Source organism: Equus asinus, chromosome 4 (assembly GCF_041296235.1).
Source record: "Equus asinus isolate D_3611 breed Donkey chromosome 4, EquAss-T2T_v2, whole genome shotgun sequence".
Taxonomy (NCBI): domain Eukaryota; kingdom Metazoa; phylum Chordata; class Mammalia; order Perissodactyla; family Equidae; genus Equus; species Equus asinus.
Window position 1 is genome coordinate 16,926,241 of NC_091793.1, and position 23,711 is coordinate 16,949,951.

General features: G+C 36.1%; 1 protein-coding gene across 1 annotated transcript in view; it reads left to right on the plus strand.

The window, feature by feature from the left end:
- Nucleotides 1-23,711, plus strand: part of SMC1B (structural maintenance of chromosomes 1B) — a 77,702-nt gene that overhangs the window by 34,186 nt on the left and 19,805 nt on the right. Inside the window, exons 12-14 of the mRNA XM_070506734.1 lie at nucleotides 13,746-13,892; nucleotides 22,902-23,039; nucleotides 23,344-23,460. Of these exons, the coding sequence (XP_070362835.1) occupies nucleotides 13,746-13,892; nucleotides 22,902-23,039; nucleotides 23,344-23,460 (402 nt within the window). The remainder of the gene's footprint in view (nucleotides 1-13,745; nucleotides 13,893-22,901; nucleotides 23,040-23,343; nucleotides 23,461-23,711) is intronic.

Sequence of the window (23,711 nt, forward strand, 5' to 3'; positions counted from 1 at the left end):
ATAGCTCTCAAAAAGTGGTATTCATTTTTTTGTTTACTAATCAATTAACACATTTGATCTTGAATGTCTAGAATTGCACTTAACACAAAATAGGCTATTTTTATGAAAGGTAGGAATTTTCAGTGTTAAATGTATTGACTTGTGTAATATGATTAACTTCTCATACATTTTAGGACTTTTGTCAATAATAATCTTAATGATAATGCAGTCACTGTCTGAGTAATCACCATCATTGATTTCTACATATTAAATTTAAGCAGGTGCAGGCTCAGCCCCATGGCAGAGTGGTTAAAGTCTGTGTGCTTTGCTTTGGTGGCCTGGGTTCACAGATTTGGATCCCGGATGCAGACCTACTCCACTCACCAGCCATGCTGTAGAGGCGTCCCGCATACAAAAAAATAGAGGAGGATTGGCACAGATGTTAGCTCAGGGCTAATCTTCCTCAAACAAAAAAAAGAGGAGGATTGGCAGCAGATGTAGCTCAGGGCAGATCGTCCTGAGCAAAAAAAAAGAAAAAGAAATTAAACAGGAGTAATAAGTGAGCTACTAAGGTATCTTATTTTGCTACCTAATTATGCTAAAGTTGACTTTTGTATATTTCTAAAATATATTTTATAAAATTGATTTTTGAAGTTTTGTGTGGTCAATTTAAAGAAGTCACATGAAGATAAGACTATTTATTTCTTCCTTCAATCAACATATATTTATGATTTATATCTTGTTCACAGTAACATGCCTTACCCCTTTAGGCTGTATCTTGTTCTTACCATCATTTCAAAATTTTAATGAGCTTTATTTGTCTTACTTGTATCTTAAGGTATACTCCACGGACTTTTATCTCCTTCCTGTTATTATTATTCCACTTAAAGAATTTTCTCTGTGTTTTAGGATACGTAAAACATTTAGATAGATGTCACATTTTCACAGAATCATCTTTTGTCTTCAATTTGTGCTTTTGATTTTCTGTGGACTTGATATCTTTCCATAGACTTGATAGCATGTTCTAGAATTTTCTTTATTCAAACACTGCAAGTGATGTCACAAAATGATATATTGGTTAGTTAATAAGCTACATACAGTATGTATAAACTACATAGTATAAGTTATAGCAATTCTGGCTATAGTTTGGTCATCAAGATTTTTATGATAACTCAATTTTTAAATATTTTTGTAACAAAATTTTAAAACCTGGAATCTCTTTAAATACATGTGATTATTCCATCCATTCCCCTTGACCAGAGAAACAACAATTATTTGCTTCTTTTTCCCATAGACTGTATGGTGTTACTACAAAACATATATAGAAAGATCTGTTTATGTTCTGCCCTTTTGCTATGGTGTAGGAAAAAGCAGACCCAGAAAAATGTCATTAACTAGCTGGATAATTTGTGAAAAGATCATTTTTCCAAAAATTACCCACATTAAACAAGAGAAAGTGAAAATGCAGAGTACAGTAAGTTGGAAAAATTGGATACCATCTGGAATAAATATAGTTGAATCTAAACTTCATACCTTATATCAGAATATATTCCAGATGGATTAGAAATGTAAATGTAAAAGTGAAACTTTAAGGGTACTAAGAAAAACCATGGGAAATTTTTTCTTTATCTCAGAGATAGTGAGGCCTTTCCAATGTGACAAAAATCCCAAAAGCTGTAAGAGATGGGTAAATTAATATAAACATAAAAATTTGTGCATGGCAAAAGCCAGCATAAGCAAAATCCAAAGACACGGCAAACCAGGGAAAATATTTGCAACTCAGAGTGAAGAGCAAATTTTCCTACAAATCAATAAGGAGAAGAACAAAAATAAAGTGGAAAAATGGACAAAAGATTTGAATAAACTTATTTTCATAAAAGGAAATATAATTATTCATAAATATGAATGCTTATCTTCACTTAAAATATGGGAGATGCCCGTTAACTATCGTGAAATTGGCCATGTGCAGGCTGCAGTTGGGAAAGCACCATCACTCTGAGGGGCGTGTTGAAGAGGGTTTCCCAGTCCCAAGTCAGGGAGACGGTACTCTTTTTTGTTTGTTTGTTTTTTGAGGAAGATTAGCCCTGAGCTATCTACTGCCAGTCCTCCTCGTTTTGCTGAGGAAGCCTGGCCCGGAGCTAATATCTGTGCCCATCTTCCTCCACTTTATATGGGGGACGCCTACCACAGCATGGCGTGCCAAGTGGTGCCATGTCCGCACCCAGGATCTGAACCAGCGAACCCTGGGCCGCTCAGAAGCAGAATGTGCACACTTAACCACTGCGCCACTGGGCTGGCCCCAGGAGGAGGTACTCTTAAAGCCCTGCACCGCACCCACAGGAAGCTGCTTTAATGGTTAGGCCTACTTGGTACCAGGCTCTTAGCTGGGAAGGACTTTGAAGACCATTTGGTTCAACTTCTAACTTGCAGATGTGGAAACTGAAGCCCAGAGAGGGTATGCAACTTGTCCAAGGTTCCACAGCCAGTTGCATTTAAAAACAGTATGAATAGAGTAGTGACATCAGCACATTATGGTGGAGTGAGCTCTTCCCTTAGACTCTCCCTGCTAAGATCCAATGAAAAGGACACTCATAAACCAACAGAGGACATTCACACAACACAATAGATGTCTGAGAGATCCATGCAGCCGTACGTCTGAAGGTGGAGGTGCTCAGCCCCCTGGGAGGCAGTGGAAGGAGGTAAGGGGATCTCCTTTCCCTCCCTGAACAGATGTAATCTAGGGCATGGGACCGCATGTGGCTCTAAGAGGAGAGGGGAGAAAGAGCAACACTCTGCAGGAATGCCTCCTCTCTCAGAGTTGCCTCCCAACCCATGGGAAGGCTAAGCAATCATGGGGATGTCTTCACCAAGCCAAGCAGCCCAGGAGGGCAGACAGTGAGGACATAACAGAAGTGCCCCCAGGATCATACACGTGAAGGAAAGTGCCCCTCCCCCACCTGGCACACCAGCTTGACTGGTTGGCCAAAGCAAAGGACCACCAACAGAGCTCCTGTGTGCCTATATGTGTAAAACAGCAGAGGCCAGTGGGCAAATGTAAATGGGCGCTGTTAGCACAGCTTCAAAAGGACAGGCACAGCTGCCAGGGATCACAACAGGCTCACAATACACAGATCCCATCCCCTGCCCAGTGGCAGCAAGTGGAATCTGCAACCAAATACTACCACTATGCAACAACACAAATGCACCCCATCAGATAGTATGAAGAGGTATATTAATGCTCTAGACCATAAGGAAAATGACAAGTACCCAGAAATCAATCCTGAAGTCACAGAAATGTACAATCTAAGTGACAGGGAATTCAAAGTAGCTATCACAAAAACATGAGGAACCAGCCCCATGGCTGAGTGGTTAAAGTTCCTCACTCCACTTCAGCAGCCTGTGTTCACTTGTTCAGATCCCAGGCACGGACCTACTCCACTCATCAGCCATGCTGTGGAGGCATTCCATTTACAAAATAGAGGAAGATTGGCATAGATGTTAGCTCAGGTCTCATCTTCCTCAAGCAAAAAAAGGGAAGATTGCCAACATATGTTAGCTCAGGGGGAATCTTCCTCACCATAAAAACCTCAAAACAACAAAACCCTCAAGGAGTTACAAGAAAACTCAGAAAGATAGTTCAATGAAATCAGGAATAGGATTAATGAACAGAGAATTCGTCACAAAAGAGACTGAAACTAAAAAAAATCAGAAATGTTGGAGATGAAAAACACAATGAATGAGATAAAAATCTGGAATCTGTAATAGTACTGATAGAGGACAGAATTAGCAACTTAGAGGACAGAAATATAGAAATGCTTCAAATGGAGGAGAAGAGAGAACTAAGACTAAAAAGAAATGAAGAAATTCTTTGAGAAATATCCAACTCAATTAGGAAATGCAACATAAGGACTATAGGTATTCCAGAGGGAGAAGAGGGAGAGAAAGGAGCAGAGAGCTTGTTTAAAGAGGTAATAGCGGAGAGCTTCCCAAACCTGGGGAAGGAGCTGGAAGTACAAGTAAAGGAAGCCAATAGCACTCCTAATTACATCAATGTAAAAAGACCTTCTCCAAGGCATATAAGTAAAATTGGCAAAAGTCAATGACAAAAAATATTAAGGGCAGCAAGGCAGAAGAAAATAACCTACAAAGGAATCCCTATCAGGCTTTCAGTTGATTTCTCGGCAGAAAACTTACAGGCTAGGAGAGAGTGGAATGATATGTTCAAAATTCTGAAAGACAGAAACTTTCAGCCAAGAATACTCTACCCAGTGAAAATATCCTTCAGATATGATAGATAAAAACTTTCCAGGGGCTGGCCCCGTGGCCGAGTGGTTAAGTTCGCGCGCTCCGCTGCAGGCGGCCCAGTGTTTCATTAGTTCGAATCCTGGGCGCGGACATGGCACTGCTCATCAGACCACGCTGAGGCAGCGTCCCACATGCCACAACTAGAAGAACCCACAACGAAGAATACACAACTATGTACCGGGGGGCTTTGGGGAGAAAAAGGAAAAAATAAAATCTTTAAAAAAAAAAAAAAAAAAACTTTCCAGATAAACAAAAGCTGAGGGAATTCATCACCACAAGACCACCCTACAAAAAATGCTCAAGAAGGCCCTCATACCTGAAAATAAATAAATAAATAAATAAAGGGTTAACAGAGCCTTGAACAAGGAGATAAATAGGCAGACAAAACCAGAAAATCACAGCTCTCTGTCAGAACAGGTTAGCAAACAATTATAACGTTAAAGATAAAAGAAAGGAAATCATCAATAATAACTATGATCACTTCATTTTAACCACAAACTCAACACAAAATGGAATAAGTTGTGACAAAAATAACTTAGAGAAGAAGAGAGGGGTGGAACCTGCTTAGACTAAGGAAATAAGAGGCTATCAGAAAATGGACTATCTCATCTATCTCTACAAGATCTTTTATACAAACCTCATGGTAACCACTAAACAAAAAATCAGAACAGAGACACAAATGATAAAGAGAAAACTGAGAAAACCATCATAGAGAATCACCAAACTGAATTGGCAGTCAGAAATACATGAGGTGAGAAACAAGGGAAATACAGAACAACCGGAAAACTAGTGATAAAGTGGCATTATTATACCCTCACATATCAATAATCACTCTAAATGTAAATGTATTGAGTTCTCCAATCAAAAAACACAGAGTGGCTGGATGTATTAAAAAACAAAACCCATCAATATGCTGCCTCCAGGAAACATATTTCAGGTCTAAGGACAAACAGTCTCAGAGTGAAGAGATGAAAGACGATACTCCAAGCTAATGGCAAACAAAAGAAAGCAGATGTTGCCATACTTATATCAGACAAAGTAGACCTCAAGACAAAAAAGGCAATGAGAGACAAAGAGGGGCAATATATAATGATAAAGGGACACTCCACCAAGAGGACATAACACTTATAAATATATATGCACCTAACACAGGAGCACCAAAGTACATAAAGCAACTATTAACAGACCTAAAAGGAGAAATTAACAGCAACACAAGAATAGTAGGGAAACTTAACACCCCACTTACATCAGTGGATAAGTCATCCAGCCAGAAAGTCAATAAGGAAATAGTGGAATTAAACAAAAAACTTGACCAGATGGACCTAACAGATATATGTAGAACACGCCATCCAAAAACAGCAGAATACACGTTCTTCTCAAGTGCACATGGAACATTCTCAAAGGTAGACCATATGTTGGGAAACAAGGAAAGCCTCAATAGATTTAAGAAGCTTGAAATAATATCAAGTATCGTTTCCAACCATAATGCTATGAAATTAGAAATCAACTACAAGAAAAAAGCTGGAAAAGTCACAAATATATGGAGACTAAACAACATGCTACTGAATAACCAATGGATCATTGAAGAAATTAAAGGAGAAATCATAAAATATCTAGAAACAAATGAAAAGAGACCAAACAAACTCATATGGGATGCAGAAAAAGCCTTCCTAAGAGGCAAATTCATAGCAATACAGGCCCACCTTCACAAACAAGAGAAAATTCAAATAAGCAATCTTAAAATACACCTAACAGAACTAGAAAAAAAAGAACGAAGTCAGAAGTCAGCATAAGGAGGGAAATAATAAAAATTAGAGCAGAAATAAATAAAATTGAAACCAACAAAAACAGGATCGATTAAGAGCTCATTCCTTAAGAAAATAGAAATCGACAAACCCTTAGCCAGACTTACTAAGAAAAAAAGAGAGAAGGCTCAAATAAATAAAATTAGAAATGAAAGAGGAGAAATTACAATGGATACCACAGAAATACAAAAGGATTATAAGAGAATACTATAAAAAACTATATGCCAGCAAATTGGACAATCTAGAAGAAATGGATAAATTCTTAGACTCATACAACCTCCCAAAACTGAATCAAGAAGAAACAGAGAATCTGAATAGACCAATCACAAGTAAAGAGATTGAAACTAATAAGAAACTGAAAGCAATTCCTCTGAGAACAGGAAAAAGACAAGGGTGCCCACTCTTGCCACTGTCGTTCAGCATAGTACTGGAGGTTTGGGCCAAAGCAATTAGGCAAGAGAAAGAAATAAAAGGGATCCAAACTGGAAAGAAACAAGTGGAACTCTCACTGTTTACAGACAACATGATTTTATATGTAGAAAATCCTAAGGAATCCATTGGAAAACTGTTAGAAATAATCAACAACTACAGCAAAGTCACAGGGTACAAAATCAACTAACCGAGAATACAATCCCATTTACAATAGCAACAAAAAGAATAAAATATGTAGGAATAAATTTAATCAAGGAAATGAAAGACCTCTACAATAAAAACTATAAGACATTATTGAAAGAAATCTATGATGACATAAAGAAATGGAAAGATATTCCATGCACATGTCAGAAGAATAAACTGTTAAAATGTCCATATTACCTGAAGCAATTTACAGATTCAATGCAAACCCAATCAGAATCCCAGTGACATTCTTCACGGAAATAGAACAAAGAATCCTGAAATTCATATGGGGCAATAAAAGACCCTGAATAGCTAAAGCAATCCTGAGAAAAAATAGCAAAGCTGGAGGCATCACAATACCTGACTTCAAAATATAGTACAAAGCTATAGTAATCAAAACAGCATAGTACTGGCACTAATACAGACACACAGACCAACGGAAGAGAATTGAAAGCCCAGAAATAAAACTACACATCTACAGACAGCTAATCTTTGACGGAGTAGCTAAGAACATAGAATGGAGAAAGGAAATTCATCTTTTCAATAAACTGTTGGGAAAACTGGACAGCCACAAGCAAAAGAATGAAAGTAGACCATTATCTTTTTCTATACACAAGAATCAACTCAAAATGGATTAAAGACTCAAAAGTAAGACATGAAATTGTAAACTCCTAGAAGAAAATATAGTCAGTACACTCTTTGACTTCGGTCTTAGAAGCATCTTTTCAAATACCGTGTCTACTTGGCAAGGGAAACAAAAGAAAAACAAATGGGACTTCATCAGACTAAAGAGCTTCTGCAAGGTGAAGGGAACCATGAACAAATTGAAAAGACAGCCCACCAACTGGGAGAAAATATTTGCAAATCATATATCCAACAAGGGGTTAATCTCCAAAATATATGAAGAACTCATAACAATAACAAAAAACAAACAACTCGATCAAAAAGTGGGCAGAGGAAATGAACAGACATTTTTCCAAAGAAGATACACAGATGGCCAACAGGCACATGAAAAGATGTTCAATATCACTAATCATTAGGGAAATACAAATCAAAACTACAATGAGATATCACCTTAAACCTATTAGAATGGCTATAATTACCAAGACAAAAAACAACAAATGTTGGCAAGGATATGGAAAAGGGAACTCTCATACAGTGCTGCTGGGAATGCAAAGTGGTGCAGCCGCTATGGAAAACACTATGGAAATTTCTCAAAAAATTAGAAATACCATACGACCCAGCTATCCCACTACTGGGTATTTTCCCAAAGAACTTGAAATCAACAATTCAGAGCAACTTACGCACCCCTATGTTCATTGCAGCATTATTCACAATAGCCAAGAAGTGGAAGCAACCCAAGTGCCCATCAACTGATGAATGGATAAAGAAGATGTGGTATAAATATACAATAGAATACTACTCAGCCATAAAAAATGACAAATCCCATTTGCAACAACATGGATGGACCTTGAGGGCATTATGTTAAGCAAATAAGCCAGACAGAGAAAGACAAACACCGTTTGATTTCACTCATATGTGGAAGACAAACAAACGTGAACAAAGACAACAGGTTAGTGGTTACCAGAGGGGAAGGAGGTTGGAGGGTGGGCATAAGGGGTAAAGAGGCACATATATATGGTGAGTGACAAATGATGTATGACAGAAATTTCACAATGTTATAAACTGTTTTGACCTCAATAAAATAAAATTTTTAAAAAGCTACGCTGAGATACTCTTTTCACCTGTCAGATTGACCATCATCAAAAAGTTTGATAACACTGAGGGGAAAGAGGCCCTTCCATTCACTGCTGTGGAAGTGTAAATTTGTACCAGCTCTCTGAAGGGCAGTTCTACCAGTTGTACTTTTTAGGAACTTTGCATACAGATTAATTCACATGTATATGAAATAATGTATATACAAGATTTATTCATTGAACCATTGTGTATAACAGGAAAAATTGTAAACAATCCGTAGAAGGCTAGTTCATTAAAACTATAATGCATTCATAGAATGGAATGCTGTGCATCCTTAAATAAGAACAAAGCTCTTTATGTACAAGTATGAGACAATCTCCAAGATACATTCAGTTAAAAAAAAGTAGTATGTCGACTACTGTGTAATATGTTACTGTTTGTGTAAAAAGTGGAGAAAGAAGAGATGAATGCATGTATTTGTTGATACATAAGAAATTGATAACATTGATTACCCCTGGAGAAAGTAACTGGGCGGTAGGGGCCAGGGGTGCCAGGGAAAATTTTCACTCTTTGTTCTTTTGTACCTTTTGGATTTTGAACAATGTGAATATGTTACCCATTCAAAAATAAAAGAAAATGGTGAAGTATATTATTTTTCATACCAATGAAAGGCAACTTAAACAATATGTGTAGTCTGCCTAACACAAAAATTGTAAGAGAATCTACCTTAGCAGCTTATAACACTGAAACAATATTTCTTGAAACAGTTGAAGTTGTTTCAGTGGAAAGGTTGGTTATCCCACATGACAAGTTTTTAACACCAAAGAATTCATTCTTTTTCTAGACCATACACTCTGGAACTTTTATTTAATGCTATTTAAAAATTCCTTCAACTCCTTATTTTATATGAGATCCTAGTCTCCTCAGCCAAGGTATTTTTCAGGAATGTTACCCCCAAAGTAGGCATGGGATTACTGCACTGAGCAACTAATGTAAGCTGTAAATTAAGGAAATTGCAGGCTGGAAATAAAAACTATAGTCCTTCCAGAACAGAAATTTGACTGTAAATCAAATGAAAATAGGTCATTTGAGACTATATTTACTTTTAGAAGAAATGAATTGTTTTAATAAGCCTATAAGCTATTGGAAAAAACCTGAGATCCATAATTCTTAAAATTGTTGCCTGCTACATTTTTAGAATTGAAGGAGGTATATAATACAGTGGTTAAGAACATGGACGTAGATGTTCGACCAACTTGGATTTTAGTCTCTGTGTATGGCCTTAGGCAACATACATAATATCTTTAAGGCCCAGTCTCTAAAATGGAAATAATATCTGCCTCACAGGGTTGTGAACATAGAATCAGATAGCTTGTATGTACTATTCCAAGCACAGTATGTGCAATAGTAAATGGTTGCAGTAACAACAGTAGCAGCCAACCCAAGCAATAAGGTGAAAAGAAAATCATACTTTGTACCCCTTGCTCAAAGAGGGTAAGTTAACTTGTCCTAGTATCATGGCTGGCAAGACAGAGGTGGCACTATAAGTCCGTGTATGTTATGGCAAATAATTAGCTCAAAGTTCTTGATACACTTCTGTCTCCTGTCTCCAAGCCAGCCCCCATGGTTTTTTTTCTTTTGTGTTATGTTTGGTTTTTATACATTGGAAATACAAGTTAAATGTTCAGTTTAGAAAATTTTGGAAAATAGAAGCTCAAAAAGGAAAACAAAAACTATCCCTAACTTGTCCCCTAGAATAGGATTGCTAGATAAAATATTTGGACATATGTACACTAAAAAATTATTTGTTGTTTAACTGAAATTCAAGTTTATCTGGACTTCCTCTATTTTTATTTGCTAAATCTGGCAACCATTCCCTGGAAAGATCTGGTGGGTATTATAGTATGTATATTATATTTGATAATCAGGTATTTCACTTTTAACCTTTGTAGGTATTGTTTTTACATGTATAATTGTGTCTTTACTATGAGATCAAATACATATTTATTTAAATTTTCTTCATTTTTTAAAAGTGGTATCACTTCCATATTTTGATTTTAATATGATTCATTTTGACGTATATTGTTAGATGTAAGTATTAGCTTTTCCCCCTAAATGATTAATTACCTGTCCCAGTATCATATATTGAATAGTTTTCTTTTTCTGCTTATTTAATTGAATTCATTGATTTCTCATAATAGCCTAATTGTTTATTTTTTCACCTCGTGTAATTTATTATTTCTAGTTATTTGTGGCTATCTTATTATATATTTATTTTTATTTTAATGATTTTCATTATCTATAAAAGAATCTTATTTCTTTTTTTTTTTTTTTTTTTTTTTGGTTTTGCTGGAAAAGATTCACCCTGAACTAACATCTGTTGCCAATCTTCCTCTTTTTCTCTTTTCCCTCCCCAAAGCCCCAATACGTAGATGTATATTCTAGTTGTAAGTCCTTCTAGTTCTTCTATGTAAGCGGCCTCCACAGCATGGCTACTGACAGGAGTGGTGTGGTTCTGCACCCAGGAACCAAATCCAGGTCACCAAAGCAGAATGCAGTAAACTTTAACTGCTAGACCATCAGGACTGGCTCAAGAATCTAATTTCTTTTAGGAAATAGTCAAGATATACATTATAAATAAGTGAATAAAATATTAGCTCACAGGCCCTGTAAAATCAACGTCTAAAACTAAATTCATGTTCTTCTTTCTAAATCTTGATCTCTCTCCTGTATTATTCACTTCAATTCTTGGTACCACTATTGTAGCCAAATGAAATTCTGGTTTTCCTCAAGGATTTCCTCATAACATCTCTAATCCTTAGGCTTTTCTGATTATAATTCCTAAATATTTCTCAAATCTTCTTCCTTTTCTTCACCCTAGGTTCTATTGCTGATTTCATACCATCACCTCTGGCTTCCCTTGGACCAATCCTTTTGCCAAATAGTTGCAAGCGGTCTATTTTGAAGCTCATATCTAACCATTTCTCTCTGCTGTTTGCTGTCAAACCCTTCAGTGCTGCTTCCCCCAGCCCATCTGCAAGCCCCATCAGTTGTCAGTTGCATTTGATCCACATTCTTCCTATGGATGGCATTACAAAGAGCTCTAGGATCTGGCCTGTCTACTAGCCTCATCTGAAAGTTAGTCCTTAACTCTCGCTTCTTTCTAGGAATTCCAAATTATTATGTTCCCTCTTTCCCTATTCCACCCCTGTGACACATGCACACAAATGATCCATTTTATATATCCATGCCCACTGCCAGCATTCCACCACTGCCCTTTCCCTGGCTCCCTCCTACCTATCTGTTGTCTGCTTAATATTCTTCTCCCTTCCTTCCCTACTAACAGAACCTTGATCTTACTGTGTAACTATCCAGGAGGGGCCATTGCATCTAAGTAGCAGTCGTCAGTAGGCCTGCCAGGAAAGTTACTTAATTGGCCCCTTTTACCCTTTTTCTCCCTTCCTTCCTTCTTTCTTGAAACACAGACACAATGGCTGGAGCTCTAGAAGTCATCTTGAACTACAGAATGACTTTGAAGGTTGTCATATAAGAGACACTGGCACACACATCACTAGTGACACACAGTGTAAATGTAAAGTAAGCTTTCTTGAGAATAACTTAAAAGCAGAGAAGCAGTGGAGCCTATGTGGTTCCTCAGCTTTCATTCCATAGAGGTATGCTTTGGCCAGACAAAAATATCATGAGCTATAAGTGTTCCAGGAGAGGGAAGCTGCCTCCATACCACTTTACATTTTTATGGGGCAGTCGGAGGAATAAACTGAGAATCTAACAGTGGGCTTCCTGGTTAGGAAAGCCGCCTTCCAGACCAGAGCCTACCCACAGACCTGTTTCCATGCCACTGCTGTTGGTATCCCGTAGAGATCTGGTGTTCTTCCCAAGAGCCAGTTCAGACCTGATGGACAAGCTCATTGCCAAGCTAACAGTTGGGAGAGAACGGAGGCCCCAAGACTTTCCAGAAAATAAAAAGACTTTCTCCCTTGAGGACTAATCCCAGTACTAAAGATGGTGGAGCAATGTTACGGAAGGAGTCTGGGTTTTTGTTAACTGTGGAGCCACCATACAGACCCTGGAATGCTCACCTCTGTAGTTGTGAGAGAGAAATAAACCAAGGTTTCTGTGTAATATAACTAATTAATTCTAACTAGTACCTCTGATAAGATACTGTGAAAGCCTTTACCTCTTCAGAAAGCCTTCTGTGGACTTTTGGGTTGGGTTGGAACCCCTCTGTTTTATGCTTCCAGATTACTCTCAGTATGTTTCTGTCTTCTCATCACTTGATGTTGTAATGATGTGTTTCTGTTTCTTTTCCATACTAGCATGATTCCCTAAGGGTCAGTACCATATTTCACTCCCTTTGGTCACTCCAGTCCCCAGTATAGAATGTCTCAAGCACAGCAGACATGCAGGGAACCGTGGTCTGAATGAAGGAATGAATGAAACTCCTACTTGTTGGCATTTTTTTTTTCATCAGCTCTCATTATATAATTGTAGCCCTCCACAAGTAGTCTCCTGCTTTGGCTGATTAGAAACATTTGCAAAACGTTGACAATTGTTCAGGCCAGCTGGTGGCGTAGTGGTTAAGTTCTCACTCTCCACATCATCAGCCCAGGGTTGCCAGGTTTGCATACTGGGCACTGACCTAGCACTGCATCAAGCCACACTGTGGTGGCATCCCACATAAAATAAAGGAAGATTGGCATGGATGTTAGCTCAGCAGCTATCTTCCTCAAGCAAAAAGAGGAGGATAGGCAACAGATGTTAGCTCAGGGCCAATCTTCCTCACTCACACACACACACACAAAATTGAGAATTGTTTTCATTTAGTCCATAGTCAAAGGACTATAAACTTTATGCCTTTGACTCCATTTTTTCTTGGTCCCAGTTTCATATCCATTTTGGAGAATGTAATATTTTTGTATCCTAAAGTTACTAAGGCTGTCTTATAATATGCCATTGACATGTGGTGTCAAATTCTTCAAAATACAGTATTAGATAATGCAAACTATTAGCTATTAAATACAAATATTATTGGTTTTTGCTTCTCAATATTGAATGTGTTTGAAACTAATGTACAATTTATTTGAAGCTTTTTAGTTCCTGCTAATTTGTTGCCTAGAATTTCTTTGGGCCTTAGCAAAACTTTTGTATTTGAGATTTGTTTATTGGCTAGTGTCCCTTCATAAGCTAGGTATTTTATTAGTAAAGTTCAGTAAGTGGTTTTTTTCATCTACGAATTCTCAGCTGTAAAAGTTGCTATATTGTGTCCTATTTTTATCTTCTTTATGTACGTTTATCCAAGCTAAAATATTTTTAATTTTACAGACAGTAGCCCTTGATGGAACTTTATTTTTAAAATCTGGAGTGATCTCTGGAGGGTCGAGTGATTTAAAATACAAGGCTAGATGCTGGGATGAGAAAGAGTTAAAGAATTTAAGAGACAGAAGAACCCAGTTAGTCCAAGAATTAAAGGTAAATCCATGTTGTGAAAGTTATAGAATACTAAGTAGAATAACTGTGTTTTCAAACTAACTTTTTTGATTAATAAAAGTACCATGCCTATAGTTTTAAAAAATACAAATAAAGCAGAATGGAATACAGTGAAAAGTAAAAATCTTCCCCTTACCCATGCTTACATCTTGGTGTGTATTTGCTAAACACAGTTTGATGCATAGCCTCCAGAAATTTGCTCTGTATATACAAGTATATGTATTATTTTTTCTATTTGTTTTATAATAGACTTTTGCTAAATAATGTTTGCAGCAAGCTTTTTCATTTAATATCATAACAGGGACATGTTTTCATTTTAGCATATAGAGAACCACTTTATTTTTAATGAATCCTTCCTGGTATTTCCCTGTATAGGTTTTGTTTATTTAACTAGTCTCCAATAATGGACATTTTGGTTTTTGCTGTTACAAATGATGCAGCACTAAACATTCTTTAAAGAGGGAGAGTAACATAGTACCTAAGAGTATAAATTCTGTAGCCACAATGCCCAAGTTTGAATCCTGGCTCTGCCACTTACCAGCAGTATGACCTTAGGCAAGTTACCTAACCCCTTAGTACCTTACTTTCCCCATCTGTAAAATGGGAATAATAAAAGTCCTTCCTCTAGGGTTATTTGAAGGATTAAATCAGATAATCCAGATAAAATACTTAAAACAATGCCTGGCGTATGTAAGCACTCTATAAATGTTTATTATTATTATATCTTTACTTGTATAGCTATATCTCTAAGATGAATTCCTATATGTATAATTTCTGGGTCTAAGGATATGTGTATTTAAAATGTTGATGGATATTGCTAAAGTCACGTCAAAAGCAAACTTGTAGTAGGGTGTTTATGTCCCTAGATTGCACCACTAGTTAGAGCAAATGTCTTAATCTTTGCCAATCTGATTGGTAAAAACAATGTAACCCAATTGTTGAATGTGCTTTATTAAATTGTAACTGAGGTTGAGCATTTCCTCATGTATTTATTGGTTCTTCATAATTTTTTTTCTTCTTTGAACTGCTTATTTATTTCGTGTGTACATTTTTCTTTTAGATTATTTTATTACCTACTTTAAGAATTATTTGTATAATAAGTAAATTAGTCCTTAGTCATATACTAGTAAAATATATTGTTTCACTTTTTTGTCAGCTTTATTGAAGTATAGTTTATATACAGTAACAGTCTCCAATTTGAAGTGTATGGTTCAGTAAGTTTTGACAAATGAATGTAGCTGTGTAACCACCACCACGATCATGATATAGAACATTTTCATAACCCCCCAAAATGCCTGTGTGCTCCTTTGCAGTCAGTCCCCTCCTCTGGGCCCTCTGGGCCCTGGCAACCCAAAATGCTTTGTGTCATTATTGTTTTTCCTCTTCTAGAAATAGAATCATACAGTTAGCCTGTGTGTCATGCTTTCTTCATTTAGCGTAATGCTTTTGAGATTCATGTTGTTGTGTGTATCAAAAGTTTATTCTTTTTTATTGCTCATTATCTGTTTGACATTTGACTTTGCTTTTTTTTGGTCACACGTGCATTTTTAATCTTTATGTAGCCAAATTTCTTAATCTTTTATAACTTCTGGATTTTAATGTCATACTCAGAAAGACCTTTTTCTTTTTCTTTTTTTTATATTGAGTTAATGATAGGTTACAGTCTTGTGTGATTTCAGTTGTACATTAATGTTTGTCATTCGTGTTGTAGGTGCACCATTTCATCCTTTGTGCCCACCCCCCGCCCCACCTTTCCCCTGGTAGCCACTAATCTGTTCTCTTTGTCCACATTTTTAAATTCCTCATATGAGTGGAGTCATACAGAGATTATCCTTCTCTAACTGGCTTATTTCACTTAACATAATTCCCTCAAGCTCCATCCATGTTGTTGCAAGTGGGATGATTTTGTTCTGTTTTGCAGCTGAGTAGTATTCCGTTGTATATATATACCACAACTTCTTTATCCATTCATCTGTTGATGGGCACTTAGGTTGCTTCCATGTCTTGGCTACTGTAAATAATGCTGCAATGAATATTGGGGTGCATAGGACTTTTGGAATTGCTGACTTCAAGCTCCTTGGATAGACACCCATAGTGGAATGGCTGGATCATATGGTAGTTCTATTTTTAATTTTTTGAGGAATCTCCATACTGTTTTCCATAGTGGCTGCACTAGTTTTCATTCCCACCAGCAGCGTATGAGGGTTCCATTCTCTCCACAACCTCTCCAACATTTGTTACTATTAGATTTAGATATTTTTGTCATTCTAATGGGTGTAAGGTGATATCTCAGTGTAGTTTTGATTTGCATTTCCTTGATAATCAGCGATGATGAGCATCTTTTCATGTGCCTATTAGCCATCCGTATATCCTCTTTGGAGAAATGTCTGTTCATGTCTCCAGCCCATTTTTTGATCGGGTTGTTTGATTTTTTGTTGTTGAGTTGTGAGAGTTCCTTATATATTATGGATGTTAAGCCTTTGTCAGATATATGACTTGCAAATATTTTTTCCCAGTTAGTGGGTTGTTTTTTTGTTTCAATCCTGTTTTCATTTGCCTTGAAGAAGCTCTTTAGTCTGATGAAGTCCCATTTGTTTATTCTTTCTATTGTTTCCCTTCTCTGAGAAGACCTTTTTCTTTTTGAAGATCACAAAAGAAATTCAGTAATGCTTCCTTCTAGTGCTTTTGTGTATTCAACATTTATATTTTTTAGTCATCTGGAATTTATGTTGATGACTGGGGCTCCAGCTTTATTTTTACCAGCAGACTTGCTATTTTATCCAAGTGTCATTTGTGGAATATGATAATCTTCCACACACACTTACTTGAAAGGTCAGCTTTAACAGATACCTTATGAAGCTACATATTAGTAGGTTGTGGCCTCCCTATTCCTGAGTTTGGTTGAGTCCAGGGAGACCAGACAGACATCTTTTCCTGTCTCAGAGTGGAACACTGACAGTCTTCTGTTGTATTCACTGGCCCTTGGGTATAGAGAATGCTTGTGAAACAGCTGCCATTTAGGATACTTTAATACCCAGACCCGATCCACAGTGGGCAAAGAAGTACATAAATTCAGGTGAGGTGTTCTGGGAGCTTGGCAACAACGTGAACAAAACAAATAAAAGAGCATTAATGAAATTCAGTGTAGTGTCAAAATACGCCCTGTACCCCTGCAAAAAAAGACTTTCAGGAGCTAAAAAAACGTATTTCTAAACTATAGAATGCAGTAGATGAATTGAAGGATAGGCATGCCATTGTTGAGAACCAAATTAATAGCCTGGAAGGCCAAGTGGAAGAAGCACATGGAAGAAGATTAAATGTCTTTAATCTGAGGACCCACCTGAAAGGACACATGCAGTTCCATGTAGGTTTGATGAGAAAAGGCACACGATAACACAGATTTTGGTGTAATTCCTGAAGTCCTAGGTTATATAGAAGCAGTCCTAAAATACCCTTTCTGCTTTAAAAAATATTCCTTAGAGATTAAAAAAAAATCTAGCTTGTATCAAACTACAAAACTGGGTGAGACTGTGGAATAATAGCTGCAGACAACTGAGGGGAAAGGACTACAGCTGAGGATATCATTTGCCTCTCAGGTATCTGCAGATAAGTAAATTCAGAGACTATGTCTCCACATACTTCGTGTGACAAAATACTAGAGAAAGTACTGTAAGCAACACATGAATTAGAACAGATGTAATATAATAAATTAATAGGGCTAAACTAACACAGCAAAACCTAGGAATTGGAGATGGAGAGAGAAGTAAGTGCTTTTCAAAGGTTTCATCTGTGAGGAGGTGAGGAAATAATAATATTCTAAAGATTGTATCTTGGTGGGTGGGGAGACGTGGGTAGGACTAGAGTGTTAAAAGTACATTAAATTAGGAACAAATAACAAACCAACAAAAATAATGCATGAAAATAATTTTTTAAAAGTAAGAGGAAAAAAAAATATTTGTATATCGGTGATTACGGTAAACATGTGTGGATTTAAATTTCCCTTTAAAAGACCAAGACATTCATGAGTTAAAAAGCAAAACTCAGCTAAATGTTGTTTGCAAGAAATTGTCTTAAAATTGAATGTTGGAAATAATGGGATGAACACCTAAAAAATGCAAATAAAAAAGAAATCAGGAGTGACAGTATCAGACAATATGAACTTTGAAGTTAAAAATCCTCACATATAGTAAGTTTTCAATAAATATTTATTGAATGAATTGAATAAAGAAGGACATTATGTAGTAAAGACAAGATCTCTATTTTAAGCCTGTTTGTAGCACATAGCACCTAATTTTTTTTTTTTTTTGCTGAGGAATATTCGCCCTGAGCCAATCTTCCTCTAATATTTACTATGTGGGCCACCAGCACAGCATGGCTGCTAACAGAGTGGTGTAGGCCCGAACCCAGGAACAAAACCCAGGCTGCCAAAGCAGAGTGTACCGAACTTAACCACTCGGCCACTGGGGCTTGCCCAGAACCCAAATATTTAAAACAAGAATATTTAATAAAGCTGAAATTAGAATAGAACCTTTCACTATACCTCTTTCAAAATTGGACAGGTCTAGTAGACAAAAATGATAAAACTTAGAGGAATTTGTAACACAATCAATAAACTTAAATCCAGATTGTGTCTCTACCACATATTAGCGTGACTCTAAGTTACTTAAATACTTTTATGCTTTAGTTTTCTCATCAATAGAATGGGGGTAATCACAGCACCTATTTCCTAGCGTTGTTGAGAGGACTAAGTATGCTAGTAAATGTAAACTTTGTAGAACAATAAGTGCCCAATAATGTAAGACGTTATTTAACACACCCAGAAACACTCATAAAACTGGCCATATGCTTGTCCACAATGGGAACCTCAACAGTCTTTCAAAAGTAAAGATTTTTATCGGTTACCTTGATCATAATGATCATAGTGAAATTAGAACTAGTGATCAAAAAAATCTTTGTCTACATAGAAATTAAGAAATGTACTAGTAGATAGTTTGGGGACCAGAGAAGTAATCAAGAGGCCAATTACAAAATGTCTCAAAAGTGATGAATAGGAAGTCTTTGAGACACAGTAAAAGCTACATCAAGAGGAAAATACCTTCATTATTCAAGAAAGATGAAATATAAGGGAATTTATTTCCTTAAGAAACTAGAACAACCACAAAATAACAAAAACTATAGGGGAATTTTTTTTTAAGCTGAAATTAATTAAATAGAAAACAACTCAAAATAGAAAAGGGACAAATGAATCTAAAAACTGGTTCTTTTGAAAGACTAATAAAATAAACTCTATGCAACTCTAATGAAGGAAAGAAAACTTAGAAGCAGACAAACAGATCAGGAATGAGAAAATTAAAATAAGTTTAACAGACTCTTACATGCAAATAACTATATAGTGAAAAAAAAATTGAAAATCTGGAAGAAATGGATGATTTTCAGAAAACAAATTACCAAGATTGACCAGAAAAAACATGGGACATTTGAAAAGTGAGGCAGCAGTGTAGTCAGTGGCCCAGTCCCCATCCACAACCCCTTCCTTGGTTGCCTTTTTTATAGTATTGTAAAAAACTAAAACAACTTGATTTCCCAAGTTTCCTTGTAGCTAGTGGTGGCTTTGTGACAGTTTTAGAGATAGAAATGGAAGTGTTGGTGTTATCTTTTGCGTTTTCTTCTTCCGGACTGGAGTGCAGTCAAGAGGCCTGGATGCGGCAGCAATCTTACACCAAGAGACAGGGAGCATGAGTATAAAACCACTGCGCTGAGAAGCTGAAAGTTAGGTGCCTTTGTTGAGGGACCGCGTCACCCCAGGCTGCTTTTGTGAAGGAAAATAAACCCACAATTTTTTAAGTCACCATTAATCGAGTGATCTATCATTCAAAAAAGACTTAAGGAATGTAAAACAGTATGGCAGCTATGGAAAACAATATGGTTCTCAAGAAATTAAAAATAAGATTACCATATGATCCAGCAATTCCACTTCTGGGTCTATACTCCAAGGAATTGAAAGCAGGGTCTAGAAGAGATACTTGTATACCCGTGTTCGTAAAGCACTATTCACGATAGCCAAAAAGTAGAAGCAACCCAGGTGTCCATCAACGGATGAATGGATAATCAAAATATCTATACATACACTGGAATATTATTCAACCTTAAAAAGAGAGGAAATTCAAACACGTGCTACAAAATGGATGAACCTTACAGACGTTATGCTACATGAAATGTCAGTCATAAAAAGGCAAATACTGTATGGTTTTACTTATATGGGGTCCTTACGTAGTCAGATTCATAGAGGCAGAAAGTAGAATGGTGGTCGCCAGGGACTGGGAAGGATAGGAGAAGGGAGAGTTGTTTAATGGGTAGCGAGTTTCAGTTTTGCAAGATGAAAACAATTCTGGAGATTGGTTGCACAACAATGTGAATGTACTTAAACACCATTGAACTGTACACTTAAAAACAGTAAAGATAGTAAATTGTATGTATATTTTACCACAGTTTTCTTTAAAAAGTCCCTGGGACCAGATGGGTTTACAGCTGAGTTCTATATAATATAATTCTAATGTTATTTAAGCCATTCTAGATCATGGAAAAAGATGGAAACTTCCCAGTTTATTTTATAAAGTTAGTATAAATTTAGTATCAAATATTATAAAGATACTACAAAAAATAAAACCGAAGACTGAATTCTCTTGTGAATATAAATGCATAATTTCTAAATTAAATGTCAGTATAGAGAATTCAGCAATGTAGTGAAAGAAAAATACATCAGACTGAATAGGATTTGTACCAAGAATATGTGGTGTTTCAATATTAAGTGATCAATCAACATAATCCATTACATTACCAAATTAAAGGCAAGAGAAAAAATCATGTGGTCATACATAGAAAGGCATTTGATAAAGTTCAGCAGCTAGTCGTAATTAAAGTACCAAGTAAAAGAGTGATTGGTGGAAATTATTTAAATAAAATAAATAGTTCTTATCCAAAACTAACAAATAATTGCTTAAATGTGAAACATTAAAACCATTTTAGTTAAAATCAGGAAGTAGACAGAGATATCTGCTCTATCATTATTATTTAATGTGGTCTTGGAAGAAAAAGTAAATACAGTTAGGCCAAAATGAAATAGTTTGTATAAATCTTTGAAGAGATGAGAAAAACTAACTGTTTGCTGAAAATAAGATTATAGTTTAAAAACTAGATTTAATAAGATAGTGGGAGTGCTATGTAAATAAACAAAACTATATTTTTCTCTATATTAAGAAAAAGCATCTAAAAATGGAAAAATATTCTGCTGACAATAGGAATAAATGTCAATATAAAGGCACGGTAACTATTTTTAGAAAACTAAATCTTCTTGAAGGACACAAAACAAAGGAAAAATACTATATTCTTGGGTTATAATTCCTCCAATTAATATTTAACTTGAATGCAAGTTTAAAATGTTACCAAGGATTTTTAAATTTGATAAAATGATCTTGTAATTCCTACAAATGAAGATTTTCCTGAGACTACTCAAAAAATACATGGCAAAAGAGAATGAGGTGGAACTTCTCTTACCAGCATACAGAATACTGTCAAAAGCCATTGTAATCAACTTGATGTAGTGTTGGCATAGGAATGGACGGATTAATGAAACACAATAGGAATTCCAGAAATAAAGCTCAGTATATTTGACCATTTAGTATACAACAGAGATAATGTTTTAGTTCAGTGGGAAAAGGATTTATTATTTAGCAAATGGTATTGCCACATCTAGAGAAAGTAATTTTGTGCCCCATATTATAACATATAAATTCCAGATAGATTAAAAACTTGAATGTAAAAAAATTTTTAAATGAGAATAAAAACCATTGTATACATTAAAAAAAAGTTTAAAATGAAGACTAGGTTCTTTACTATCGAAGAACTCTTTACAAATTGACATGAAAAAGAATTATGAGAGAAACTTCTGGAGAAAGGATAGGATTAGGCACTTCTCAGAAAGAAGAAATCTATGTGGCTAATAAACGTGAAAAAATGCCCTATATAGGATCTAGTACTCAGGGGCATACAAATTAAATTGATTACTTCATATATACCAACAAGACTTGGAAAAAAAATATATATATGCTAGTGGAGAGAGAAAGAAACACATATTTGTACATTAACTATAGAAATGTGAATTGTTACAGCCTTGGGAAAGCTATTCGTACCAGCTAGTAAAATAAAAATGTGAATACCTTTGACCCATCCATCTCGCCCTAGGGAATCTATTGTGTGGAAATAAAAACACCAATACTCAAGGGTTTACATACAAGTAGGTCATGCAGCATTGTTTGTGGTGACAAAAACTAGGAAACAAGGTGAATGCCCACCATTAGGAGAACAGTTGAATAATTTTGGTACAGCCACACACTGGAATAATATGCAGCCATTAAAGAATGAATTTGGAGCTTTATCAGCTGACTCTTGAGAGTAACTGAATGAGAAAAGCAGGAGACAGAAAAGCATGTTCAATATGGTTCTAAATTTGCAAAATGAGACTGAAAAAACCAACATATATAGGTGAATATGTATACATGTGTATTCGTATAAGGACTTGGAGTAAAAAACAGAAGGACATATACTAGGGAGTTAATTTGGTTGAATAATAGGGAGGTGAAGGGAGAAGGGAATGGATGAGACAAGAATGACTAAAAGAAAGGCAGCATGTGTCATATGATCCCTTTTGTGCCGTTTATGAGCCATAGGTGGAACACGCACCCCCCATTCCTCATTTCTCATGTCTGTTTCCTGTTAGGAAGTGTGTTAGTTTTTTGAGGATGCTGTATAGCATCTTGGTTCCTCTAGATGGCTTATGTACTTAATTGCCCAGTCTTTTACCAGAAGAAGGGAAGATGGAGTGTGGGTGTGGTTAGATGTAAAAATCAGTGAATTATGACGCATGAAAGCACTTTGAAAAGTGAAAGTATTTTTCTACTGTAAAATGTTATTATATTTTCTCTTCCTTTCTAGGATTTAATGAAGACACTTCGCAAGGAAGCAGATTTGAAACAAATACGCACTCTAGCACAAGGAACTCATACACGACTCAAATATTCGCAAAGTGAACTGGAGATGATTAAAAAGAAGCAGCTTGCTGCTTTTCACCGGGTACTATGGACTTAGATAAAATTTGATGGAAATTAGAACCAGGACATAGAATTTCAGAAATTACTTTTATATAGCATCATGTAATTTTTACACTTTTACCCGTGACTGAGATTATATTATGGTTACTATAGGGTATATTATAGTTTATTTTTATGGTTGTTAATTTTGTTATCCAATTGTACCTGAATTTGCCTTATCTCATGGATTCCTTTTTTTTCGAAAAGACACCTATCACGTTTTTGGCTTCACTGTGTAAAGCTAAAATAGCGATGTTAAAAAGGCGTTTTTTCTCTTTTGTAATTAGGAACAATCTCAGCTACAAAGTGAACTACTAAATATTGAGTCTCAATGTGCCATGTTGAGTGAAGGAATCAAAGAGCGACGACAAAGAATGGAAGCATTTCAAGAAAAGATAGATAAGGTTACGAATGATGTATTTTTTACTAAATGGCACATAGAGTATAGTTCTAGACAATACACTAGATTTAGGGCTTCTTAAATATATATTAAATCAAAATTTGATAAGTGCTATGTTTTACTGGTTTGCCAAGTTAATTTCCTGTATCTTTTGAGAGCCACTGTTGCACATCTCAAGAGACAATGACCAGTGCTTAGTTACTCTCTTCTGCTCTCCAGCCTCTCCTGCCCATTGTAGAAGTTACAGCCTCTTTC